Below are 26,181 nucleotides of genomic sequence, written 5' to 3'. Positions count from 1 at the left end.
AAATGCATTCCACCCTTGTATTCCTCCTTTGTTCATAAAATTTCAGTGTTTAAAAAAAGGGAATAAATTAAAGAAATGTGTCTAACAACAACATGAGCATGATCAACGAAGTCATGTTTGGTCACATTACCTACAGCAAGAAGCAAAGTTTCTGGAGCTGAAGTTGCAAGTAAGGTTCCTTCCTACTCACACAAGAGCTTTGCCTTCTCTTCCAATTGCTTTGGTTAGCTAATTCAAGTGTTAATAAATATAAAGCAGCGTATTAGTATTATCCATCAATTAAGAGATAAATGCAAAATCATAAGAAAATGCCCAGAAGAGTTTGGTTTCTTGCTATTCTCCAAGTAGTTAAGGTTGTTGCCGGTTGGAAAGATACTAGAAGCTTTAATGATAAATTTGGACATAGAATCTGTCTGGTAAGAAAATGTGTATCAGCGGCCAAGAATGATAGAGATGAATCAGATCAATGTTAGTAACCTTGTTTGGAGATTAGTGGTAATACACAATAGCAGATTGAGGGTGAAGACACTGCCATAATGGCTACACCTGACAAGGTTTTTGATGATCAATTTCAGTTTTGTAATTTCTCAGTTTTCTCCACTCATTTACATGTGGATGTGGTGACAGACAAGTCAATTCCTGGAATTGCATTTGTATAATTTGTACTATAGAGGTTTATAAAGTGGTATATGATAAGACTGTTAAGAAGCCAAAAAGACATAGAACTTGAATTCAACAATTAAGTGCAACACGAATGTATTGTAAAACAACGTTTTGACTACTTGAAACAAAACAACCACAAGTCCTTTTTATAATAGCAGAGGTAAGATAAACTTAGATGATGCCAATCTTGTTAGCAACATCTAGAGCATCGTAGTCTGGTGTAAGCCTAACGTAAGCCTTCTTCGTTCCATCAGGCCTACAACAAAAAAACAAATACACTGTGTTAAATAAACACACTCAAACTTGCAAGCCACGAAATACAAACTATCTCTGTTTGACCTACCTGATGAGGGTGTTGACCTTCTTCGTCTGGATGTCATACATCTTTTTAACAGCATCCTTGATCTTCTTCTTGTCGGCACGAATGTCAACAATGAAGACAAGAGTGTTGTTGTCTTCAATCTTCTTCATCGCTGACTCAGTGGTGAGTGGGTACTTAAGGATCCCATAGTGATCCAACTTGTTCCTTGGAGTAGCACTGATTCTTGGGTACTTGGGATCTCTAGCCTTGGTCAAAGTCTTTGGCCTGTGGAAGGTGACCTTAGTCCTGATCTTTTTGTCCTTCTTCTTGAAGGCTTGGCCAGACTTAACTGCCTTCGCAGCCTTCAAGGCCTTGGCCTTAGGGTCAGCCTTCTTCGTGGTATCAACTGCATAAGACACCACCACAAGAGAGCTTTAACAACTATTCGAACACTATCTCAGCTGATTACACTTACTACACCTAACTAAACGTTATTACAAAACATGAATCAAAGGTAAGTGATTAGCGTTTACGTAACACTCAAGCCTAAGTAAAAATTTGACATCCTGAGACTCTAGCAAAGATTCAACAAAGACCCACGTGGAATCTGGTAACCAAATGTAAAAAGATTGTACCTTTAGCTGGAGACATAGCTCAAGATGATTCTTCCCACTCAAAACCTGTAATAGAACCCAAGACAACTCAAAAAGTTCAAATGAAATGTAACACAGCGTACAAAACGAGAATCGAATATCTATACAACGAGCTTAACGCTAACGAAGCAGTGGAGAATATGGAGGAAGACGAACAAACCTGGAGAGATGCTAACTAAGAAGCTGAAACCCTAAACTAAAAATGTAGCCGCAGACGCTTTTATTGCGGAAGTAACGAGAATGATAAAGAGAAACCAAAAACCCTAGATTACTTGGGCCTTTAATATTTTAGTAGGCCCAAATTGCAATTTTACCCGCTTTAGAAAACGACACCGTTTCTTGCCGCGTCACGTGCGTACAGACACGGAGTTTCATATACACCTGTCCAGGATACCGCCGCCAATCACGTGCGAGATAACAAACCCACTGAGAACACGCCACGTAAGACATTTGATAAAGACACGACTCAAAGTATCTCTGTGGCTGCTGTTACATCTACCACACCAGTCGTAGTTTAGTGTATCTATACACCAATACGCCTCTTACCTTTAATTACGAAACTACCCTCGTCGTCTCTTCAAGTTCCTTCTCCTCACCTTCACCGTTAATGCCAGCATCAGCAGCCGTACGAATCTCAATCTAATGGCTAGGCCAGCTATCCAAGACGGCGACGAAGAGATCTCTCTCCTCGTGTTTAACGGTGACGGTGACGGCGACCGCTCGTGGCAGCTGAACTTCGACGATTTCCAGGTTTCTCCTGAGCACAAGGAGAAGAAATCTCCGAGCAAGCTCCATAACTGTCTTGGCTGCTTGGGTAAATATCTTCTCCTCTCGACATTTTCTTTTTGGTCTGATTAGGACAAGACTTTGTGTTTGGGAATGATTTGACTTTTTTTTAGTTCGGCTGACTTTTTTGCTATTTTTAGCTTTGTTGATTCTTCAAAACATATTATCAATAATTATTTTAGTTGATAAGTCTGAATCAAGTTTAATCCTTGTGATTAATTTAGTCATAATCATGATTTATTAGGCTATGTGTCTTGGTGGTTGTTGCAGGTCCAGAAGACAATGTGGCAGATTACTACCAGCAGCAAGTAGAGATGCTCGAAGGCTTTACCGAAATGGACGAGCTTGCAGTACGTGGCTTTGTCCCTGGAATGTCAAAGGTTAGAATTAGATATGATCCTTGACTCGTCTCTTCTTTGTCGGTTGATACTTATCTCTCCGTGTTGTGTGTTATCAACACAGGAAGAGCAAGACAATCTAGCTAAAAGCGAGACGTTAGCCATCAGAATATCAAACATCGCGAACATGGTTCTATTTGCTGCTAAAGTCTATGCCTCCGTCACGAGCGGCTCCTTAGCAATCGTTGCTTCCACGTTGGACTCTCTTCTCGATCTCCTTTCTGGTTTCATCCTCTGGTTCACCGCCTTTTCGATGCAGACGCCGAACCCGTATCAGTATCCCATCGGCAAGAAACGGATGCAGCCGCTGGGAATCCTCGTCTTTGCATCGGTGATGGCCACGCTTGGGCTGCAGATCATCTTGGAGTCTCTTCGCACGATGGTATCCAGTGTAAGTTTCTGAAACTTGTAGTTTTGGTCTAGATTATTCAGACATTAACTTTCACATGTTTTATTACAGCAAAAGGAGTTCAGCTTGACAAAAGAGCAAGAGAGCTGGGTGGTTGGGATCATGCTCTCCGTCACATTAGTCAAACTCCTTCTCGTTCTTTACTGCAGATCATTCAGCAACGAGATTGTTAAAGCTTATGCTCAAGACCACTTCTTCGACGTCATCACAAACATCATTGGACTCATTGCAGTGATCCTCGCTAACTACATCGATAACTGGATGGATCCAGTTGGAGCCATCATTGTAAGTTAAAACCATTAAAAAAAAAAACCAAAAGATTCTCTTTCTACTTGTCCCTTCAGGTGTTTTTTTTTATTCATGTATAGCTTGCGTTGTACACAATACGGACATGGTCAATGACGGTTCTGGAGAACGTGAACTCACTCGTCGGGAAATCAGCCACGCCGGAGTATCTTCAGAAGCTGACTTACCTGTGTTGGAACCACCATAGAGAGATCAGGCATATTGATACGGTGAGGGCGTATACGTTTGGGTCACATTACTTTGTGGAGGTTGATATTGTTCTTCCAGCTGATATGCCTCTGCAAGTGGCTCATGATATTGGAGAAGCGCTGCAAGAGAAGCTGGAGCAGTTGCAGGAGATTGAAAGGGCTTTTGTGCATCTTGATTATGAGTACACTCACAAACCGGAGCACGCTAGTTCCCACTGTTAGCTTGCGGTGAAGGTGTCTCTACGTCTACAAAATTCTTACAGATTTAAGAATCTTCAATCGTATTGTTTAGTAGACAAGTGTACCTTTGTTGTTCTACTAGTAAAACTTATAAATTTCTAAATTAAAAAGTTCATTTCAGTAATGACTGATTTTGTTTGGGTGTATGGTAAAAACTGTAGCTCTAACTGGTGATCACTAAATAAATAATATGAACAAAAAAAAAATTAGGAACAAAATAATAAAAGTTAACTTAAAAATATTTATTATTTATTTTTATTCTCTAATTCAATGAGAATTTTTTTATTGTATTACTTTTTTTAAAAAAAAAAAATAGAGGAATGAGAAAAAACTGTGTAGAATTATTATTATTTTTTTTAAATGATAATTTTTAAAATCAGGATTTTTTTTACTATTCTTACTACTTTGAGTCAACAAGGCTTACAATTAAAATGTTCTGGTCTGGTTCATTTCAATGAATCGGTTTGTATTAAACTAGATGAAACCGAACCGAATCAATATCGGTTTGGAATAAAGTAACCATTTTTGTTTCTCCCACATCGGGAAATTGAGACGGATGGGTCTTGTGGATGCTAGTATAAAGTGTTGAGGGTGGTCTGGTATTAAAAACTTGCCTTAAACTAATGAGTAAGGAAAACAAAGCGAGCGGTGAGAGCCGGTCGCAGCGCTGACAGTAAAACATAGAAAGTGGCGCAAGAATTTATGGAAGGGAAATAGGCTGGCCGAACCGTTGACGCTGCTTACTTTTGCAGAACTCGATTCGTGCGGGGGCCTCCACCATCCCCCAATTAAAAGTCTCCAATCCTTAAGGAACATTTTGAGGCTCTATGTCATCGATAGTAGAAAGGTGTGGAAAGGCCCACATCTGGTTTCTTTGCGTTTTGGTGGGCTTTAGAGATTAGAGGCCTAGACAGATTAGGTTTAGTTGTCTCCTACCCTTATATGTTTTCAGAGTTGCAGCCGTAAGCAAACCGTCAAGCTCACCGTAACGTCGTCGGCTCCAATTAATACGTACTATACCCGCCTCCTAGCTTCCCCTGTAACACATAAGAGCCAGATTTATGGCTTCGTTTAAGTCTCCGTTCCAATTCTCATTTTGAAGGCGGTTTTGTATGTAATCAGATTGTGGAGAGGCTTCGAGTTCTTCGCCGAGGAGGACTCCCACGCGCTGCTCCTCGCAACCAATCTCGTAGAGGCTTTCTTAAACCTTTAATCTTACCTTCCCTTCTCTTCTTTGAGATGGAAGAAACTGTGTTTATAGGTTATTTGATTTTGAAGGTGGAGAGGAATGACGCAAAAGATTAGCCTCATGCTAAATGGAGACTTTCTTCAACGTACCCTAAGACTAACATGGTTCCTCTTCAGAAAGTCATACATCTTCAGTAAAAGATCATACGAAATGTTTTTTTCTTAACTTATTATTAGGAGACTCAGGTACTTTGAAGGTGAAGATCAAAGTGACAAGAAGCTAGATGGTCAGCATCGTGGAAGTTTGGTCTCAAAGGCATGCTTGAACAAAGGACCAAGAAGGTAATCAATATCCACTTACATTTTTTTTTACAAAGAACTTCTCTTTACTTTGTGGAGATTTTTTTTGATCACGACAATGATGGCATGTATATGGTTTTAAATTAGAATAGCTTCCTTTGATCAACACATTAACATTCTGAACAACATCAAATTTATTCAGCTTAATCGATTCTGTTTTCTCTCTGCAAAACGTCTTCTGAAGTGTTTTCTTTTCCATGAGTCCGCTCAATTGATTGATGTTTCTTTTTTTCACCTTCTCTGCAAAACTTTTTCGGTAGCCAAGAGTCACTTTTAAAAAACTTCAGTCTTCTAAACTCTCATTCTAGGAATCGATTTTTGTGTGGTTCTCTCATTCTATGATCTTTTGTTCGTCTGATATCGTCGATTTCAAAAGCTAGTTGTTATCTAATTAAAGCATTGTCTTTATAGGAACAGAAGCGATGATGACAAGAGAAGGAAGCTGAGTCCTCTGGAAAGAAAGCTGAAGTTGCAAGACATGTGGACTTGTCTGTTGCATTAGTTTTTTTAAAAATTTTATTTCCAAGCTCAACAAAGTCAGAGCACTTGAAGTCTTTCATAGATTATGTTGTGTTGCTTTATATTTTCTAAATTTGCACCGCTCAGACATTTCAAGTTCATAAATTTGCACTTCCACCCAGACTGGCCTTATGCATTTTACCTTACCGGCTTACACTCACAACGCCTTATAGTTTTTAATTTAATTTCAAATTACAACAAAGTCATATGACTTCAAATCGTCAGCATATCTATTTCTTTAGCTCTATTTGTTAAGAAATAAGCACCACATTTCACTTCAAATCGTCAGCACATCGAAGGCATTACTATCTAAATGACAAACTTCCCGTTACCATCATTAACATCTCAATCAAGTTACATATGGTTCATTAAATCTGCAGGGGGATAGTTTATATGTTGCTTCGGTGAAAATGTCAAACTCATCCTCTCTAATGTTATTTTACTCACTCTCATATATGGTTACAAAATTTTATTTACATATGGTTCATTATATGGTTACAAAATTAAAACACATATTCTACCTTACTTCTCATGCAAGTAAATCAAAACTAAAACTCCCCCGGAATAGCAGCCGACGTTTTAATAAGCATTATCACAACCACTAATAATTACAAAATATGTTACTATTCACAAAGGTGAGTAAGACATTTCTGAATGTAAAATATATACCATCCTTTTAATTAGAGTGATCACAATGGCACTTCTTAATAATTAATATGGACATATATTTTTCTTTTCTTTTATTTCATTCCCGAAAGTAAGATTTTCTAGAGTATGCACGCTTATTAAGAATTTAATAAATGTTTATAGTTTAATTTATTTTTTACTTTATTATACACTTTCCAATAACTTTCTACCAATAAAATTTAACCAATTCAAATATTCTCAATTAATGTTCCTCAAAAGTATAAAAAAGTACCTTAACAATATAGAAAATCTATTTTTGTGGAACAAAAAAAAAATCTAATTTTTTTTACTTTTGGTAACGGAGGGAGTACAATGGCATTAGAGTAATCACAAGTTCAACTTCAATCGATTACTTAATAATTAATATCCATAAATATGTTTTTCTTTTCTTTACTTTTATAATTTGTTTTTGTTGCATGTATAAAAAAACGTAACCACCGGTTTGGCTTACTCTTCTTTACTAATAAAGATTTATATTATCAGTTGATTTTCATCATTCAGATATTAACATCATAATTCTTATTTACACATTTTTAGGATAATAATATAATTTAGAAAACATTTTATTATTGTAAAACGTTATCGTCACATTTACTATCAAATTATATATAAATTAATACAAATTTTAATATATAATATCTACAAGTATATTGAGACTATATGGATAACGATTAGCATGATCAACTTATTACACAAGTATATGACAAAGTATTGTTCATATTTTTATTTCGATTTTAAGGCATCCATATTGTCTAATTTGCAGGTGTTAGTTAGAATGCTCCAAGCTACAGACTCATCAAGGAGAGTAACGACATTCTCTTTGATATTGACCTTTTCAGCAGCTTCTTTAAAGCTTGCTCTTTCCATCATATGCCTAGATTATGTAATGAAAAAGCTGATGCAGTGGCAAAATGAACTCTCTTATCTCTAAATTTGACATTTATTTGTGGTGGGAAAACTTGCTTTTACTTTAATGAATCGTAGTTCGGTCAAAAAATATAACTAATTTTAATAATATTCGCTTGCTCTTTACCACATTATTGTTTTCATTGTAACAAAATCAATCCAGGATCATCGAAAATTAAATGAGATGTGTTAATTTAGAGAATAAGGTAAACATTATTGTTTCTTATATTGTATATAAGAATAAGTAAATATACAATATATAATAAATAAACATCTTTATATATATTAAAATCAAAATAAACATTATTGTTCGTCGGAAAATTTTAAGAGGCAAACACATAAGAGAAGATAAAATAATTTGGCTTGTAAGCCGACAGATGATGATTTTCCACAATAAAGGTAGATGATGACAAGCTTAGTTTACGATAATACTTTTTGTGTGTAACTGTGTATAAAAGTGAAGGGCAACTTAGAAAATTTAACATTATATTTACGATATTTTTTGTTGTTGTTTAAAAAAAAGATGTTTTTTGTTAAAAATAATTGAGGTCACATATCCTTATAAGCTCAATTATAACAAACTTAAAAAAAAAATCTATTTTATGATTTTAACATTTAATTAAATTTATAAATTGTAAAATAAACAGACAAATTTGATGTGATAAATATATAAAAATTAAGTTAACGTTTAGCTAAAAATGAATTAAAAACATTTTAAATATATTTAAATTATTTGTATATTTGTGTTCCCGCCCGTAGGGCTGGTTTAACCCTAGTATTTTCAAAACAGAAGTATATGATGTAACCAGAGCTTGAGTGAATAAGTTAGATTTTTAAGAGATTTGATTTTTTATTTGATTATTAGATCATTAAAACAGAAGTATATGATGTAACCAGAGCTTGAGTGAATAAGTTAGATTTTTAAGAGATTTGATCATTGTGTTGGTTGTCTATCTAGTGATTTTTCAGTGGCTTCCTTTGTCTTCTAAACATAAGACATGGAGGAAGCTCATTTAGTTAATAGTCCAAGACTAGTTCTAACCTTCTCCAAGAGAAAGAAGCAAAAGCCTGATTTTCAGGATTCAGACATGATAAGGTCATCTCCGTTCAGAACATCACAAGTGCATGGACCTAAACACTCTGAGGTGTATGGTTTTGTTGGGTCCATATCCACTGTTGTAGCCACAGTGATCTTCTTGATATGGGCATATGTACCAGATAAACTGTTGGAGTCTATACGGATCCGTTACTACCCAAGCAGGTATTGGGCATTGGCTACGCCGACGTATCTGATGATGACTTTGCTGTTAGGTTTGGCGTTTTATATTGGTCTCAACTTCACCACCACTCCACACCCAACCTCTCTCAATACCTTGTTTGGTGAGTGTCCGCAGCATCTCTCTCTATTGAGGCTTGCATAGTTCATAGTCAGTTGTTGGGAAATGAAGATATATCTCTATGAATGTTCAATGTGTGCATGTTGTGTGATTTTTTTTAAAGTTTGGCTTGCAATGATGATAATCTTTGGCGACACTCTAACTGTTTGTTTGCTATAATGGCAGATGAGTACAGCCGAGAACTTGGGGAGTTTGATCCTCAGATGGAGGAAGAGGATGAGAGGCCTATAGGTCCAACCTCTGACATTGATATTACAAGTATCAGTGATGTCATGTTCAGTTCAAGTGATTTCATGTAGCCTACATGATGTAGTATATAGCTTTTCATTGTTTTGGTTTCACTATGCTGATAGTAGATTTTGGGGGCTATGGACAATTTTTTGTAGTTTTTTACAATTTTGGAAATATATATTTATGAACATTATTTTTTGAATTTTTGGGGGTGATAAGCCAATGTTTCACTTGTTTATTTCCATGACTGGCCCTGACTATGCTTCCTCCTCTGCATTTTGATTGAGAATATAGTGAGAGGAGAGTAGTTGTTGCATTTGGCATGCATACAAATATTCATTTTATCAGGTCTAAGATTGGCCTTTTATCAAGTTAGTCACATTGTTTCAAAAGGTTACTATGACTTGTAATCTCATTTAAATAAATTTCTTTTGTAATCAGATTTTCACAACAAATGAAAAAAGGCCACAATAGGAAGCTAGTGAGCAAGAACATATACCAAAGCAATCATCTCTTGTTTAACACTCAATATATTTCAAGCTTTGTAGGTGAGGTATACACTGAAATGGAGGATGGTGTCTTGACCATCAGTGATATGCTGGTTGTTCTGGTTATGCAGAGTTTCCACTATGGCATACCCTTTAGCATGCTCAAACTTCCCTGTCCCGCCAATAACCGCTATCTGAGAGGCGTGAGAGGCGGTCCTGTGAACCCCAAAGAAGCTAATGGCATCGTCTAAAGTGTCATGATGGTCATGCTCTCTGTCTAACAACACGGTTAAAGAAAGAGTCTGGCTAGTCCCATCCAAGGAACTGGCTAGGTAAAACCCCTGAGCTTTCCCTATAACACCTGAGCCGAGCTCGTGGCTTTCGGTTAGCTCATCGTCCACAACGGTTATGGTTCCGAACATAAGATGCTGGAGTGCAGCACCGGGAGGGAGGTTTCCTGCGGTTACGAAGGGGAGGCTGTTGGAGCTGAGGGCATCGTTGGTATTTCCGTTGGTGTTTTGGATCACGGTGCTGGTTTGAGCGCCGCTAAGTCCGGTGAGAAGTGGAGCTGTGTTTGGGTTGATGACACTGTTGATGTTGTTTGAGTTGACCAGTGGGACTCCGTTGTCTACTGGGAAGATGCTGTTGCTGGCCTTTGAGAATGGTATGCCGTTCACCTCGGTTTGAGCTACTATGCCGGTCACTACACGAGCTGATGGGTGTGACCCTCCTAGCACGTCATGCATAAAGAACTCTAGTGATGGCTCATGTTCACTCGTTGTAGTAGCTCCTGCTGGACCGGCCGGGACCGTGAATGCTGATGTAGTTGTGGTTGCTGGTGGTGGGATATCGCCCGTTTCGTCAACTTCTTCAGGCTGAGGTTGAATCTGGTCGAGAAGTCTAGCGGAATTGATAAATGCGAGGAGATTGGAGGCTACGAGGAAGAGCATGATGGTTATGTGAAGTGCTTTGACCATTTTAGTCTAACGTTTGGATACCCAAGTTGCTTATGATCGATGTTTAGTGATGGATGGACTAATGTATATATTTATATGAAGATGCATAGGAGAATTTGGTTTATATGATTGTTGGAGTCATTAGAATGGAGTTGTTGTTGTTGTTGATATGCTTTTGTTGAGCTTGTGTGACAACTAAAACACTGTTCTTGTATTTGAATTAAGTAATATTTTCTGCCTACAAGTCAACTTGAGAAAAGTATCTACTTTTATATATTTGGAAACATAATTAATTAGGTTTATATATAAAGAATTAGAGACTGAGGAAGGACGCATAATGTAGTTTATAAATGTCACTGCACTTACAAAGACATGTCGCAGTGTCATAATCAATATATGAAATCTCATTTCAACAATTAATAGCATTTGAATCAGAGCTACTCTTTCAAAGTGAAGCCATCTTCTTTACGGTTGAGCTCAGACTCAAACCCTCCGTTTCCATCAGAAGCTCTCTTGTCCAACCAACCAATGATGTCAGCAAAAACAATCTCAATGTTTTCTGGTGTCTCGCCATAGAGTAAACCATGCCACATCCCAGGATACAATTTAAAAGTCTTGTCCGAACTCGACGCAACTTCATAGAGTTGTCCGCTAACCGCTTTGTCCGTGACTTTATCATCTTCACCGTGCAGTACCATGAACGGTAATGAAACCTATATTACAATTACATAAAAAAATAAGCATAAACCATATCTTCCTACTTATAACATTCTCATCAACGAAAATTGTATAAAAATACCTCATCAAGCCTCTTCTCAAGATCGGTGCTAATCCTCAATAGCTCATTAGCAGTCTTCAAGCGTGGACGACCTTTGTAGCAGTAAGGGTTTTCTCTGACCTTTAATCATTTCACAATGTCATTACACATATACGTATAACTTCCTATATTGTTTCCACTAAATAAAGGTAAAAATACCTGTTTCCTGACTTCTGGCTGCTTAAAAGCAGTCTCAATGATATCCTGGCCAGGGATAATCTTCCACGTAGGAATGACTCCACTAAGTTTGGACAATACAGAAATTACCACAGGGTTTGGTTTCATTTCTTCTGCGATCTGTGACAAAATAAAAATAAGCGATCATTAGCGGTGGTTCTATGTGTTTGTAACATTTAAGCACATAGCTACATACCATGACACATCGAAAACTAATTTAATCAGTAAACTAATGTTATAAATTTATAATATTCTACATGCTGCATAGCTAGATGCAACGACTACAAATTAGATATCAACTCAAGATTTGTGTTCAGTTAAAAAAAAAAAAAAAAAAAAAAAAACTCAAGATTTGTGTGCATGTGCTAATGTATGATTTCTTCAGCAACTTAACTCTCTAATTATTGGACAAAAAACTCCCTCATTGTAATCTTGCTTTAAGAGGTTGAGTTTCACACGCTTGTCTTAATAATATTAGATTAATATTAACCTAATAATTCAGCATCCTGCACATCATCATACCACGTCGAAAACTGACAATCAAGATTTTGCCATCTGCATATCTTTTGGATTTGGGTGGGCAAAAAGTTGCACAACATCATAACAATACATTGTTTTAAAGATATGTTCAATTAACCTTGTAAAATATAAAGCAGGCTGGCTGGTGGCTACTATATGTGAATATATGTTACGTAAAATAGTGCAAATAAAGTCTTCAGAATATCTTCAATTCCCAAAAATAATATATTTAATACTCTCTTTAAAGAATATGTGCCGCTAGCTTATGTTTATTTGTTCTCCTTTCTATATATTTTAGATGACTAAATACATAGACAATATATATGACCATATTTTTCCTAAAGAATAGATGCATGAGAGAATGAATAAGAATATTACCTTACACATAGGAGCAACCAAGACGGCCCCATCCCAAAACTCAGGCTTCTTTCTGTGTAACAACAAAAGCACAGCCCCACCCATTGATTCTCCTAACAAATACCTCATCTTCTCTTTGTTCTCTTCTCTCTCTAATTATTTCAACCACAAACAAAAAGACATCAAAATCATTTTCTGATAACGTGGGACGACAAAAATGTTTTGTTTAACATTCTTTCATCCAAAAAACGAGAAAGTTTTTTGTTCATCAAAATTATTGGGTACTTGATTTTTTCTGTCTACATTACCCCATAACTAGTGAATGGTAAATATAAAAGGTGGCTTTGACCGTGACTTCAAAGGATAAATGTTCATAAAATCAATATCACTTTTAAGTTACCGCAAATGGATGTGTAGTGGGCAGAGACATCATCAACGAGATGGTCGAAGTTTGGGACATACGCACTAAGCCCATCAGATTTACCATGTCCTTCATAGTCCATCCCATACACCCCATATCCTGCCTTCACAAGCCTTCTCGCAGTACCTAGTCCAATCATATTCATCACTAACATTAAATAAAGTCTCGATAATATAATGATAACATATACATCATGAAGTGGGCTAATCTCAACTGTTCATGGTGATACTGCATTCCATTGCATATCCATGGCAGATGAAGATCAAAGCCTTTGGCTCTTTATTTGCTGGTAACCACTTGCACGTGAATAACTTCGTTCCTCGAGAGTTCTTAATGAAACTCTGCATTTATAAAAAAAATAACCATCGTCATTTAAACCCCACATTCCTCTATCTATGTAGAGATCTTAATACATAAATTTATTAGTATGTAACAACTAACATAACACATACCTCTTCGTACTTTATGTTCTCTGTTTCACTTGCCTGCATACAAAAACAAGGTAAACCCAAACTACATTACAAGAACAGAAAACTATAATGCATTTTCAGATGTGGTATGAAAGAGATATAGACCATAGAATATTAAACTTTAACGTCACTGACCATTTTCAAGAAGAGGTTGATCGAAATCTCTCTCTTTCTATCCTTTCAGTTTTGTTGGAGACAGAGAAGTTTTATGATAAGAGATTGTTGCAAGGCTCTGTTTATATTGAGCAGTTTTAAAGGAAGACGACTGTATGGTAATGCGACGCCGTTTGGTTTGATAGTGACGAAATAACGGACTATTTTCCTCTCTTCGTACTCCAACACGTTTTTTTGCTTCTTGAAAAGAAAAAAAAACTCTTTGAAAGTTTCGTTGCCAAGTGGCAACGTTTGTAAACAGCCCCCTCAACTTTCAAAATAGCACAATGAATACCTCATTTTTCTGTAAATTTCATAAATGTTTTCTTTTTCTTCAAATAATCCAGTAACCCCATGCCTCAATTTTTTTTGTGGATAAGAAAAGTTAATGAAATATGGGTAAAGAATCTTGCGTGGTTTCGAGTTCCAGGAAAAGAGAGTTATGTTGTACAACTTCGACATATTTTTAGAGATTTTTGTCGGCTAAATCAAACTTATACCGTCTACATGACATTATAATATGTTAACACTAACACATGCACTGTCGTTACTCTAACCATTATTTTTATCTTTAACTTCATTAATATATAAAAAACTTTGGTTCAATCCACTAATTGCCAATTGGTTTTAAATTGGAAGCCCAAGAAACTTATCATAGTATCAGAGCGGGCCTAGTACCCTGATCTATTAATCCGACCCGGACAATGGCCCGATCATCCCATTAGCTGATGGTCTATAAATGTTCAGTTCCGTCGAAATCGCTAGAAAATAAAACATAATTTCGGAGAGGGTATGATAGATTCTGCGAGATTAATGGTTATACACACCATTATTTCGAGGGAGAGTATTGGAGAAAAGATCCCATATCGAAAATATGAAAGGGACTTGAGTAATATATAAGAGACTTGGATCAATCCACTAATTGCCAATTGATTTTAAGTTAGACGCCAAAAAAACTTATCACTTTACGATTACTAATAATGTTATTTGTTATCTCTGAATAATAAAATTTTAAACGGATGAAGATGATCATAATCAACGAGTTAACCATAAAAATGGGAGATCTACAACAGTAACACATGCGATTAGTTCCGGAAACTAAAGCATGCAAAACTTCTAAACCTCTGATCTACTATTTCTACTATTTACGTATCATTAAATTAAAAACTTTGATTCTAAATTTAGATATAAAATCCGTTTGTTAACTACTTGATACAATGAGAGAAGTTTAGATTTGTATGTTCAATATTGCAAAGTTTTACGCCAATGAATATTTTTCTTTTTGATACATCATTTCAACATGTCATATCACTGGCAATAAATAAATATGCAGCAGCCTTTGATGAATGGAGGTTATTTTAGTTTTTACTCTGTCGTATGTAGAAAGCGTTGATCGAGATTTAAGCGACGACTGAAATATAATAAAATATCTCAAAATTGTGGTCGGTTTTTCATTTAGGAACTCTCAAACCGTTAAACGTGCCTACCTTTTAGTAGACCACGTGTTTACTATAAAATACACACTGTTTAAAAAAAGCCATGTGATATTATAGTTATACTAAACTAAGTGTTTTTTTTTTTTTTTCTAAAAAAGGGTTAAACTCGGACGTATTAAGACATAATCTCTATGTGAGAGGTGTAACCCACAGATGGATTCTTTCTCGTATATTCAAATGAACCGTAAACATGAACTCATATCCGCTTGACCATATATAAAACTAATAATTTCGCACTAGAAGAGAGTAGATCTTTGGCTTAGACCAACATGACAACTCTTGTTTCAGTGGAAAGCACTAGGCCCCGGCACAATGCGGTTAACAAAGTGTTTTTTTGGTAAAATGTTAAGCTTATACTAAATAAAGTTATTTTCAAGAATCTTCTTCAACTATGTGTTTTTGATTGACATTTTTTCCTATTGTATGTCGTATGTATAATGTATTGCGTATTCGTTTTAGTGGCAGAAGTTGTAAAAGGTCGAAAAACTCTGAATTTTATTATAATGCATAAGTTGACTTAGCTCTTACGTTAAAGGTGAACTATTATTAAATACGTCTACTGTTAATACTTTAAATGTTAACAATGGGGACCAAGAAAGATATGCCCCCGATAGCAAACGATGGAATTTTTTAAAAAAAAGAAATCATTACAGAGTTTTCTACAACTTGAAGTATGATGTATTTTATATTATTAGACGATACAGATCGTGTTTATCAATGATTATGATCATGTCAAATTAAATCACCTCAGTAGATGTTATAGGATATTTCCTCAATTATTATGAGACAGGATTATGTTGATAATTAACATGATATTCAGAGCTAAATCATTGGTTGATATGATCAATAATCTTTTTTTTTTTGAGAAAGGGCTTTATGATCAATAATCTTTCTCTTTCACAAACGCCCAACAATTTTTAATGGAACCTAAAGCTCTCTTTTATTTTTATTCATATCTTCATAAACACAACAAAAAAATATTTCAAACTGAAACGGTATAATTTTTTTTTTTAAAAGAATCTTATATAAATATATGATCCCAAAATATCATAAATTAATAATTAATTTCTATAAATTATATATAATAATTATAAGCATTATATTAATATACAGTTTCAGAAAAGTTTTTCTAATTTTTGGTTATTATTTAAATGTTATTTGTAGATCGTTGTATATAAAATGCATTTACATATTAGGATACATATTTTTAACACACCAAAAATCTCAAGAATTTAATAAAATGTTTTTCTTATATAATTTTTAATCAAAATATCACATTTTCATAGTCTTCTTATTTGAAACAAAAAAATTAAAATTTATGAACTTTTAAATAAATAATTTTTTATAATTTAAAAAATCAATAAAATATTACAATTTCAACATTATTAATTTATAGAGTTTTTATTGCATGTATATACACAATAGCAGCACACAAAAAAAAATCAAAATGCAAAACACCACTTCACCACAACAATTTCATGTGTCAAGTCAAACACTATTGTAGTAAGTTAAAGGACTATTCCTTCAAATGAAAACCATCATTGTTATGTTTAAGCTCCGACTCAAACCTGTCATTTCCAAGTTCAGTTCTTTTTTCCAACCATCCGATAACGTCAGCAAAGACAATCTCAATGTTCTCTTGTGTCTCGCCATTGAGCAAACCGTGCCACATCCCAGAGTACAACTTTAAGGTCTTGTCCGAACTCACCGCAACCCTGTATAGTTCTTGGCTCACTGCTTTATCTGTTACTTTATCATCATCTCCGTGCAATACCATAAACGGTAATAAAACCTATAATCATCATATGCATTAGTTGTAAGTTATAACCAAACTGATACTTATCCAGTTTTCTTTATACAAACTATACTCTATTACAATTTATACCACTAATATATTACTCTTTGAGCCTAATCTGAGTATCAATGCATTAAGAGAATCTTGAATATATGTACAATTTATAAATACCTCTTGAAGTCTCTTCTCCAAGTCGATGCTGATCCGTAAGAGCTCATACGCAGTTTTCAAGCGTGGTCTTCCTTTGTAACATAAAGGATTTTCTCTAACCTTAACTCATACCATGTTGAACAAAAGTTAAATCAAGTATTTTAATCAGTTTCCTTTCGTACAGAGTTTTATATACTATTTACTTTGGTTACAATGATATATATAAACATACCTGTTTTCTGATTTCTGGCTCTTTATATGAAATATCAATGATATCTTGAGTAGGAATGATTTTCCATTTGGGTATAACCGAAATAAGCTTCGTTAATATCGAAATAACAAAAGGACTTGGCTTCATTTCTTCTGCAATCTGTGAAAAAATATGTATATACCACATTCATACAATTTCATTTAATTTATATGCATTTAACTTGCATCAATCTACAACTACATACATGAAAATCAATTAAAGAAAAACTATACTTTTAAAAATCTAGTCACTTGGATCAATATGTGTGATTATTTCACATACTTTAATGGAAAGGTATCTAATAATATATATATATATATATATATATATATATATATATGGTCCATAATGCTGACCAATAATAATAGGCAACTAAAAGGTACAAAAAGATGAGTAATAGGCAACTAAAAGGTACCTTACACATTGGAGCGACCAAGAGAGCTCCATCCCAAAACTCAGGTTTCTTCCTGCTTAGCAACAAAACCACTGCTCCTCCCATTGACTCTCCTAACATAAACCGCATCTTCCCTTTGTTCTCTTCCCTCTCTATTTAATTTTTACAATCCAAAGAAATTTAAATACCAAATTAGTTCTTAAATTTATCTGATAATATCAAATAAATAAATTTAAAAAACCTTCAAGTTGTTCATTCATAAGTTGTTTCCTTATATCATCGCACGTTCAACGGAGAATAATTCAAATCGAATACACGTATCTATATTATTAAAAGAGAAGTACACATTTGAAAATGTTCTTACTTCATTAATTAAATTCTTTTTTTTTTGCTTCTCTTTTTCAGTTTCATTTATGAAATATCCTAAAACGAATAAAACTGTCTAATTTATTACTTGTCTTTTCAGTTACATTAATAAAATATGTTTAAATGAATTTAAACTTCCTATTTTATTGTTTATCTTTTTCAGTTAACTTATTGAAATATCCTTAAATAAATTTGGACATAATGTCATTTAATCAACTAAAAAAACTCATGAGTTATCCTTACGTACATAATTTTAATAATAGAGATTTTTAAAAACGTGCATCATTAAAATGTTATCTAAAACATGCAGCACTAATATAGAACATGCATCAATAAAACTAGAATTTGACTCACACAATTGTACGGATATTATTTTCAGTTGATTAAATTTAAAAATAATTATTTATTCAAAAAATATTTAAGAATGGCGATGTTTTTAAAAATTATATGGTATTATTTGCTCATAACTCATTTGTCATTTGATAAATTGTTAGAAAGAAATTTTTAGCATAATATAACTCAGTTGTCATTTGCTAAATTTATGGTTTTTATTTATATTTTTTATTATTTAATTATAATATTTTCATTTGTATTTGAAAGATAAATGAATTTTATTTCAAACAATATTTTTGTAAATGTATTTTTTTAAAAATAATCAATTAAAATTGTTATTATCATTGAATATCATTATTTTTGACATAATTTGAGTTTTCGTTTACATCAAAACTTATCATATTTTAGGATAATTTTAATTTAAATTGTAATTTTCATATTTTTCAAACAAATTCTAAAAATATTTTTTAAATATTTTGTTATAATTGTTAAAAAAATATTGAGTTGCATTTCAAATAAAAAGGTAAAGATATTAAAAATATTCTAATTAAAATATGTAAAATTTAATATAGTTTTAAAGAAATGATCAAAATAAAAAAAATTACACATAAAATAATCATGATTTTTGTTAACTGGGCGGATCATTATTTATATGATATATATTGCACACGAAATAAAAATTTATGTTTTTAAAATTATCTAATTAATTCTATACTCATTTTTTTTATATGATATCACACATTCGTAAAAAAATAGATAGTTTAAGATGAAAAAAAATATTTACTTAATGAATATAATATGAACGAATATTACAAATACATTATTTAATAAAATAAATAATTAAAAACTGAAAATTCATATCCGCGCTGGCGCGCGGATCAGGGTCTAGTATAGTTTTATTTATTACAACCTTTTTGTCACTCAAAAATATCAATCAATAAATTGGCTTTTATTTTCAGAAAGTCAATGTTACCGCAAATAGTTGTATAGTGAGTTGAGACATCATCAACGAGGTGGTCAAAGTTTGGGATATAACCGCTAAGGCAATCGGATTTGCCATGTCCTTCATAATCCATTCCATATACCCCAAATCCAGCCTTCACAATCCTCCTCGCAGTACCTGATCCAATCATATTGATCTCAAAAACATTAATACAGTTTCCATATAAGTTTGTGGTAACGAAGAACTTTTGAACCTTAACTCGGAATGTTTCTGGACAAGAGACTAGAGAATGGTATATATTAGTCGTCTCTCGTGGATGGTAAACGCTTTAATTTTTTATGAAAACATATCTAGTTATCTACATATACAAAAAGGAAAAGGTTGATCTCAACTGTTCATGGTGATGCTGCATTCCATGCCGTATCCATGGCAAAGGAAAACTATAGCCCTTGGCTCTTGGTTTGTTGGTAGCCATTTGCACGTGAACAACTTCAATCCTCGACTGTTCCTTATGAAACTCTACATATATGTAATATATATATAATCAACAATCAATCATCAGATTTATCTATCTATATGTTCTCAATCAATCATCAGATACCTCTTCGTACTTGATGTCGTCTGTCTCACTCGCCTGCACACCAAAACCAAATCAGTAGAATTAGAGATGAAAGAACAAGACACTTTCAGATAGAAGAAACAAGAGATTATTAAATCAACCGACCATAACGTAAAATAAGATGAATTTGATTCTCTTGTTTTCTCCTTTTTTTGTTTCTTGGAGTCAAGAATTGAGAAAAGGTAAATGGAAGAAATATAGAGCTCTGCTTCCTCGTCTGACTATAACAACGTCCCTTCCTTTTGTTTTGTATCTCACCCCTTCAACGTTCAAAATAATACAAAGATACCCCCAATTTTTGTAAAATTTTAAATAATTCCTATACTTTCGAAGACCACCCTAACGTTTATTGGTTAACATATTGCAAAGAGAAATTAATGTTAATTAACGTTTATTGGTTAAATAAAATTCTTAAAATAAAATTTATTGGTTAAATAAAATTCTTAAAATAAAATTATTTTAATTTTTTTTTGTAAAATTTTAAATAATTCCTATACTTTCGAAGACCACCCTAACGTTTATAATTGGTTAACATAATGCACTTACCTAACAATGTACTTAACCTACACAAATCCTCATAATATTAACGGGGTTTAGTTTTTACTTATACCATTAGCGGAGTTTGATCACTGTCTGCCCCAAATTGTTAATTATATAGTGTTTCTTTTTGAAATTAATGTCCCTACTAGTCATGATGTCTAACGAATTATTTCTGACTTTAGTAAATACGTCTTAAAACACTTAAGAGCCAAAAATATTTGAAAATGGCAAACTTATTTTTAATTGTTAGAGACTTTTTAAATTTTGCATATGGTATAAAAGCCACGGCGTTGAATTTCTTCTATACATTTACATATTGAGTTTTCAGCACAAAAGTCACCAAAACTGATTAATTCTATGCATATAACAAAAATCTGAATTATCATCTGGATTCAACTGTGTTATCTACAAATATGTCTGGTTGAGGGTTTGTTAACTAGTTTTTATGCTGCATACTTGTGAGATTTTCAGTAAATATGAAATGCTTCATCTTATTTAGCAAGTATCTCTGCACAGATAGGATGTTTCTTTTTTAGGAGCAAATTACATATACGGAATATATAACATAAGTCACCATGTATTACTCAGTACTTATTTATGCTTCAACACTCCATCATGCTTATGTTTTAACTCGCTCTCTAATCGTCCGTTAGATTCAGAGGCTCTATCCACCAGCCACTTTATGACATCAGTAAATACGATTTCTGAATTTTCAGGAGTTTCTCCATACAATAAAGCATGCCACATGTTAGGGTAAAGCTTGACTGTTTTGTCCGAGCTTGAAGCCACTTCATATAGCATTTTGCTGACGCTTTTGTCCGTCACTTTATCATCTTCTCCGTGAAGAACAATGAAAGGAATCGATACCTAGTTCAAAAGCGATAGTCAAGTAATTAATTATCAAAAAAAAAAAGGTTCTGATGTATTGTAACCATTACTAAATACATATGTCCATAATAACTAAATAAAATTAGAACCTCCTGAAGATTCTTCTCGAGATCCAAGCTAACCAGCAAAAGTTGGTAGGCGGTATTTAGGCGAGGCCGGCCTTTGTAGCAAAATTCGTTCTTCCTCACCTGTAAAAATCAATAAGAATCATACGTATAAGTAATATCAAGCTTTATAGTAAAACTTGGCTTCTTAGATCATCATAATCAATCACCTGAGTTCTGATGTGGGGTTCTTTAATCGCAATGTCAAGAATATCACTGCCTGGAACTATTTTCCACGTTGGAATAAACGAGCAAAGCTTTATGAGAATTGAGATCACTACTGGATGTGGCTTTACCTCTTCAGCTAACTGTACATAAAAACCTTTCTACTTAAATTATAGTAACAACTATTGACAATAAGGATTACCGTAGCAAGTAGCGGAGTAGGTGGATTACAAACTAGGAGATAAGATATTGGAGGGTGATCTCGCTATTTCAAGGATATTTATTGCTAATCCAATAATCAGACTAGATTGTTGAAAGTTTGTGGTTTATGCTCACCTTAGGAATCAATATCAATTTTATACATAATCGTTAAAGCATCATTCAGAACTTAATGGAACAAGAAAAATAAATTGGCGTTTTTATATCGTCTGAATTAAAGTACAATTTTCGTCACATCATTATCAAGAAAACAACCTTTTCTTAGTAACAACTTCGAAGGATATTATTTTCTAAGATATGATCACTAACGAAAACAAATAATTAATTCTAAAATAATTAATTCTCTTAGCAAAAAAAAACAAACAAATAATTACCTTTTTTGTAACAACTTTGTTTAACCTTTTAATTGTTTTATTACTTTTTAGTAACAACTTCTAAAGATACTATTTTTTCATAAAAAATGATCACTAACAAAAACTAATAATTATGAAGAAACAACTGAAAATAAAAGATAACACTAAGAAACAAAATGAAAGGATAGGATAATCACAAACCTTACACATGGGTGCGACTAAAACGGCACCGTCCCAAAAATCAGGCTTCTTTCTAGCTAAGAGCAACACAACTGCTCCTCCCATGGATTCTCCAAGTAGAAACCTCATCTTCCCTTTATTCTCTTCTTTCTCTTCAATTCAATCAACCATTTCTTTTTCTTTCACTAAGTTAATGAAAATCTAAACAAATAATTAAGGCATTTTTTGTCGAAAAATTACCACAAATTGTAGAGTAATGAATAGAGACATCATCAACGAGATCATCGAAGTTACTAATGTAACCACTTAGTCCCTCGGATTTACCGTGTCCTTCATAGTCCATTCCATAGACTGCAAACCCGGCCTTGGCTAGCCTCGTCGCTGTACCTGATTATTCCCATTTAATTATTAAGTTATGTGATAGTAAATATCTAAATTCGATATGACATACTTAACAAAAAAAAGTGATAATAAGAAGACGAAACTGTTCATAGTGATGCTGGTCTCCGCAGCGTAGCCATGGCACAAGAAGAGCAAGGCCTTTGGTTCTTGCTTGACCGGTTTCCATACACAAGTGAACAACTTCATGCCTCGTGAGTTCAACACGAAATTCTACAAAACAAAGAAAAACAACAAATAAATTGGACATTTAGACTACCTCTTCATACATAAATGATTTAATCCATTTCCCACTGTTATATATATATATATATATAGAGTCACTAACCTCTTCATACATAACCATGATGCTCTGTTTTCATACAAATATTAAGATATTCTTGTTGGTTTTGTTTAAAAGGGCTTATGCTCAAAACCAAGAGAGAGAGTGGTGTCCAATTTATAGAGAAGAGTCGAGGAATCAAGTGTAAACTACAAATATATTTAAAATTTTAAACAGGAATCAAGTGATGAGCCAGAATATAGGGAAGCCGCGTAAGACGCTGCGTTATGAATATTTAGAGCGTTTAAACGTGTCAAGTCTTTGTGGGATTTTTTTTCGTTGTAGATGACGTTAGAAGAGACTCTGAATAATAACTCCTACGTTTTTTTCTTCTTGAATGAATGCTTTTAGTTGTTAGTTAGTGCTTGACCGGTGTAGTTTTGTTTATTTTCATTTGACAAAATAGCAAATACTCCAATTGAGTAATTGTTTAGTTGGCATGCCAACATCAAGTTGTCTTTTGAATTTTTTTTTTTTTAAATTAAGGGATGGATATACATGTATTTATGTCTTTGTGTAAACTTTTTTATGTATCATCCTATTTATTAGAGGTAATTGTCATAACCCTACTCATAATTACAATTTTGAATTTTCTATCTCATTATTTATAACGATGGCGTCTTCAATTAAAAATTATTTTACGTTTAGTATTTCATTCAATCTGATTCAATGTGTCAAGAAAAGAAGAAAAATCAGTCCAGTTAGACTTGATCTCAACCGTGTATGTAAACCAACCACCCAAATACATGCAAGTGCTGTAGCCTATAGCTAAGTTTTATCTTTCTATGATTAGTTCTTTCCAATAATTGTTTGTGAGATATAAAATACAAGATATATAAAAAGAAACTTGCACTAAATCCTTCTAGGTTAAGACTTTAATTTTAAAATTAATTAATATTCGTCTACCAGTGGCTCAACCATGTTTATTATTTATTTGAGTGGAATACCACACATGATTCATGAATGGTGAATATTTATATATAGCTGTAGGGTTAACATATATCAGTTGTTACTTTAGCGAGTTAACCGACAAAATCATGTGAAGAGTATCAAATGGTAGTTCTAACATCGCTATAGTTCAATCTAATTTAGGAGTAATGATTTTCTTTTAAAACGCAGTGGTTGGTCCTAAACACCACAAACACGCTAAAATTTTGGAATTAGTATCCAAATTCTTCTAAAAATGTAAAGAAAGAAATATACTTCTACCAAAAAGTTGGTGTCATCTAACTTAAGAAATAAAGTACAGCACAATTTATAAATGTTTAAGAAAATAGGGTTCCATATCCCCAGTTACATGACTTGTGAAAATATTAGAACTTGGCCCATATAATATCAAAACTGGCCCATTGACAATGCCCATACTGAAAGCCCAACTAAACATAAAACCTAAAATCCGATACAAGTCCCAAGCCATCATCGTCTTCATCTCTCTGACAACACCATACCAAGGAGGAGACGCAATGGGTGAGAGAGCCAGCCTCAAATTCTGAAACTTTTCTTACCTTAACATCGTTCCATGTTCTCTTTCTTTACGTTCGGACGTTTGACATTGTTGTTTTGTAATGTAAACAGCGAGTATCAAGGTTCATGAGCTGAGGGAGAAATCAAAAACTGACCTTTCGGCTCAGCTGCAGGACTTCAAGTTCTTGATCCGTTCCGACAGTGACTGATCTTGTTTGTGTTTATGTTTTTTTAAAGTGAGGTGGTGAGGAAGTCGATAACTCAGGTGTTGACAGTGATATCACAGAAACAGAAACTTGCTCTGAGAGAGGCGTACAAGACGAAGAAGTTTTTGCCTCTTGATCTTCGTCCCAATTAAGGTGTAATCTTTTATTAATCACATCATTTTTAATAATGTTGTTTGTTTGAATTATATATAGAGAATTTTGGAGGATCAGATCAGTGCAGCCAATTTGTTTTCATATTGTCTCGTTGTTCAGTTTAATTCAAACAACTAGTACTCGGTTGACAGAACCAAAGTAACTTTAAAATAACATCATAACCGATTCTTCAATCTCTCTACCGAACCACCTCTAAATCTCTAACCGGTTTGTTATAAGTTTTGTGTTGTTAACTTGCTATATGTAGAACCGCTGGTCTAGATTTGCTTTGTCAGCTCTGATGCAGACCTACATCTATAAGCCGTTGACTTTGTTAAGCAAATTATCTTCTTCTTTTTTTCATTAATTCAACTCGTGTATGTATTTGTATTTTTGTATATTATAACTTTATAAGGCATGTAAAATACATAACATGAGAGATCACGCGTACCTTTGTTCGGCTAGTCAAATAAATAGGTTAATAGGCTTATATAGTGAACAAACAATGATCTGAAAGTGATAAAAATCTATATTATATCTTTGGTTTCAGTATTTACAATTGAATTATACAAGTTGTAGTTTCACATTCATACTAACCTCTCAACTTGTCTGTATCTTATGGATTCATAAACACAAAAACTAACAATAAGTATGTAGTTTCATAGATTTACATAATGAAGTTTTAAATAGGTACCGTCATAAATTAAAATTGATAAGTCTTTAAATGTAAACACAACTCTAATAAAAACTATAGAATCCGTGGAATTAATTAACGAAGATAGAACCATATATTAACCTTCATTAGAAAACTCAAAGTCGACAATGTGAAATCTTCAAAAGTCTCATTGTTCTCACCTCAAAATTAAAGTTGACTTTGTCACCAAATCCTATATTTTAACAAGGTATCACATAAAACACACCCCTTATATTTGTATTAAGTAATCCAAAATTTGTTAAGTCAAAAGACTCAAAATCACTACCTATAGGCTATAATGCATCCATCTAAATAAAGACTTGATGAGATATTTGTATTAAGTAATACAGTATTTGGCAACTTACTTGTATTTACCTAGAGAATTATACCATTATACTTTTAATTATTCGTTCAAATATACTATTAAGTAATAGAAATGTTTGTTTTGGTCTTTGGTTACAATCAAAACATTGAGAAACCATCTCTCTCTCTCTCTATAAAATGTTCATTGACCTTACAAAGACGACGAATAGAGTATCACCCAAGTAACTCTCACCA

At 33.6% G+C, this 26,181-nt stretch overlaps 7 protein-coding genes across 9 annotated transcripts; 2 read left to right on the top strand and 5 right to left on the bottom strand.

The window, feature by feature from the left end:
- Positions 1-685: 685 nt before the first annotated feature.
- LOC106342595 (60S ribosomal protein L23a-1) lies at positions 686-1,864 on the bottom strand. The gene is made up of 4 exons (XM_013781570.1): positions 1,778-1,864; positions 1,600-1,644; positions 1,007-1,370; positions 686-919 (listed from the first exon to the last, which is right to left on the bottom strand). The coding sequence occupies exons 2-4, from the start codon at positions 1,613-1,615 to the stop codon at positions 835-837; spliced, it is 465 nt and encodes a 154-aa protein (XP_013637024.1). The 5' UTR covers positions 1,616-1,644; positions 1,778-1,864; the 3' UTR covers positions 686-834.
- Positions 1,865-2,259: 395 nt separating this feature from the next.
- LOC106342594 (metal tolerance protein 11-like) lies at positions 2,260-4,090 on the top strand. The gene is made up of 5 exons (XM_013781569.1): positions 2,260-2,431; positions 2,674-2,783; positions 2,866-3,192; positions 3,262-3,495; positions 3,579-4,090. Exons 1-5 carry the CDS (start codon positions 2,260-2,262, stop codon positions 3,924-3,926), a joined length of 1,191 nt encoding a protein of 396 aa, XP_013637023.1. The 3' UTR covers positions 3,927-4,090.
- A 1,502-nt stretch (positions 4,091-5,592) lies between these two features.
- LOC106337453 (phosphatidylinositol N-acetylglucosaminyltransferase subunit P-like) lies at positions 5,593-9,300 on the top strand. The gene is made up of 3 exons (XM_013776560.1): positions 5,593-5,601; positions 8,603-8,984; positions 9,167-9,300. Exons 2-3 carry the CDS (start codon positions 8,603-8,605, stop codon positions 9,298-9,300), a joined length of 516 nt encoding a protein of 171 aa, XP_013632014.1. The 5' UTR covers positions 5,593-5,601.
- A 467-nt stretch (positions 9,301-9,767) lies between these two features.
- LOC106341279 (dirigent protein 9-like) lies at positions 9,768-10,720 on the bottom strand. Its single transcript, XM_013780081.1, has one exon. The coding sequence runs from the start codon at positions 10,695-10,697 to the stop codon at positions 9,768-9,770; it is 930 nt and encodes a 309-aa protein (XP_013635535.1). The 5' UTR covers positions 10,698-10,720.
- A 285-nt stretch (positions 10,721-11,005) lies between these two features.
- On the bottom strand, positions 11,006-13,653 carry LOC106340370 (caffeoylshikimate esterase-like). 2 transcript variants are annotated; one of them, XM_013779252.1, is made up of 8 exons: positions 13,573-13,653; positions 13,420-13,452; positions 13,182-13,308; positions 12,947-13,093; positions 12,568-12,698; positions 11,653-11,790; positions 11,476-11,574; positions 11,006-11,389 (listed from the first exon to the last, which is right to left on the bottom strand). In XM_013779252.1, exons 1-8 carry the CDS (start codon positions 13,573-13,575, stop codon positions 11,114-11,116), a joined length of 954 nt encoding a protein of 317 aa, XP_013634706.1. In that variant the 5' UTR covers positions 13,576-13,653; the 3' UTR covers positions 11,006-11,113. The 2 variants fall into 2 exon arrangements, with proteins under 2 accessions (XP_013634706.1, XP_013634705.1); XM_013779251.1 differs by lacking the exon at positions 13,573-13,653 and having other exon boundaries at positions 13,420-13,458.
- Positions 13,654-16,499: 2,846 nt separating this feature from the next.
- On the bottom strand, positions 16,500-20,148 carry LOC106340452 (caffeoylshikimate esterase-like). Its single transcript, XM_013779331.1, has 8 exons — positions 20,042-20,148; positions 19,919-19,951; positions 19,710-19,836; positions 19,348-19,494; positions 17,697-17,827; positions 17,264-17,401; positions 17,053-17,151; positions 16,500-16,878 (listed from the first exon to the last, which is right to left on the bottom strand). Exons 1-8 carry the CDS (start codon positions 20,042-20,044, stop codon positions 16,603-16,605), a joined length of 954 nt encoding a protein of 317 aa, XP_013634785.1. The 5' UTR covers positions 20,045-20,148; the 3' UTR covers positions 16,500-16,602.
- Positions 20,149-20,947: 799 nt separating this feature from the next.
- LOC106337495 (caffeoylshikimate esterase) lies at positions 20,948-23,385 on the bottom strand. Of its 2 annotated transcripts, none has more exons than XM_013776604.1 (7): positions 23,113-23,385; positions 22,871-22,997; positions 22,626-22,772; positions 22,407-22,537; positions 21,639-21,794; positions 21,454-21,552; positions 20,948-21,343 (listed from the first exon to the last, which is right to left on the bottom strand). In XM_013776604.1, exons 1-7 carry the CDS (start codon positions 23,128-23,130, stop codon positions 21,068-21,070), a joined length of 954 nt encoding a protein of 317 aa, XP_013632058.1. In that variant the 5' UTR covers positions 23,131-23,385; the 3' UTR covers positions 20,948-21,067. The 2 variants fall into 2 exon arrangements, with proteins under 2 accessions (XP_013632058.1, XP_013632060.1); XM_013776606.1 differs by having other exon boundaries at positions 21,639-21,776; positions 23,113-23,383.
- Positions 23,386-26,181: the final 2,796 nt, after the last annotated feature.

Source organism: Brassica oleracea, chromosome C4, assembly GCF_000695525.1.
Source record: "Brassica oleracea var. oleracea cultivar TO1000 chromosome C4, BOL, whole genome shotgun sequence".
NCBI classification, from domain to species: domain Eukaryota; kingdom Viridiplantae; phylum Streptophyta; class Magnoliopsida; order Brassicales; family Brassicaceae; genus Brassica; species Brassica oleracea.
The sequence above is the reverse complement of the archived record's forward strand: the minus strand, read 5'-3'. Positions and strand labels throughout refer to the sequence as shown.

What these genes read in the sequence shown, in the direction of transcription:
- LOC106342595 (XM_013781570.1), bottom strand. An exon ending in AAGGTCAACACCCTCATCAG is followed by an intron (nt 920 to 1,006) that starts GTAGGTCAAACA and finishes TTTTTGTTGTAG; the next exon opens with GCCTGATGGAACGAAGAAGG.
- LOC106337495 (XM_013776604.1), bottom strand. An exon ending in GACCAGCATCACTATGAACA is followed by an intron (nt 22,773 to 22,870) that starts GTTTCGTCTTCT and finishes GGGAATAATCAG; the next exon opens with GTACAGCGACGAGGCTAGCC. An exon ending in TAGTCGCACCCATGTGTAAG is followed by an intron (nt 21,795 to 22,406) that starts GTTTGTGATTAT and finishes TAATTTAAGTAG; the next exon opens with AAAGGTTTTTATGTACAGTT.
- LOC106340452 (XM_013779331.1), bottom strand. An exon ending in ATGCAGCATCACCATGAACA is followed by an intron (nt 19,495 to 19,709) that starts GTTGAGATCAAC and finishes TGATTGGATCAG; the next exon opens with GTACTGCGAGGAGGATTGTG. An exon ending in TGGTCGCTCCAATGTGTAAG is followed by an intron (nt 17,402 to 17,696) that starts GTACCTTTTAGT and finishes ATTTTTTCACAG; the next exon opens with ATTGCAGAAGAAATGAAGCC.
- LOC106340370 (XM_013779251.1), bottom strand. Translation starts at nt 13,458, where the DNA reads ATGCAGGCAAGTGAAACAGAGAACATAAAGTACGAAGAG. An exon ending in AGAACATAAAGTACGAAGAG is followed by an intron (nt 13,309 to 13,419) that starts GTATGTGTTATG and finishes TTATAAATGCAG; the next exon opens with AGTTTCATTAAGAACTCTCG. An exon ending in TGGTTGCTCCTATGTGTAAG is followed by an intron (nt 11,791 to 12,567) that starts GTAATATTCTTA and finishes ATTTTGTCACAG; the next exon opens with ATCGCAGAAGAAATGAAACC.
- LOC106341279 (XM_013780081.1), bottom strand. Translation starts at nt 10,697, where the DNA reads ATGGTCAAAGCACTTCACATAACCATCATGCTCTTCCTCGTAGCCTCC.
- LOC106337453 (XM_013776560.1), top strand. Translation starts at nt 8,603, where the DNA reads ATGGAGGAAGCTCATTTAGTTAATAGTCCAAGACTAGTTCTAACCTTC. An exon ending in CTCTCTCAATACCTTGTTTG is followed by an intron (nt 8,985 to 9,166) that starts GTGAGTGTCCGC and finishes CTATAATGGCAG; the next exon opens with ATGAGTACAGCCGAGAACTT.
- LOC106342594 (XM_013781569.1), top strand. Translation starts at nt 2,260, where the DNA reads ATGGCTAGGCCAGCTATCCAAGACGGCGACGAAGAGATCTCTCTCCTC. An exon ending in TAACTGTCTTGGCTGCTTGG is followed by an intron (nt 2,432 to 2,673) that starts GTAAATATCTTC and finishes TGGTTGTTGCAG; the next exon opens with GTCCAGAAGACAATGTGGCA. An exon ending in TTCGCACGATGGTATCCAGT is followed by an intron (nt 3,193 to 3,261) that starts GTAAGTTTCTGA and finishes GTTTTATTACAG; the next exon opens with CAAAAGGAGTTCAGCTTGAC.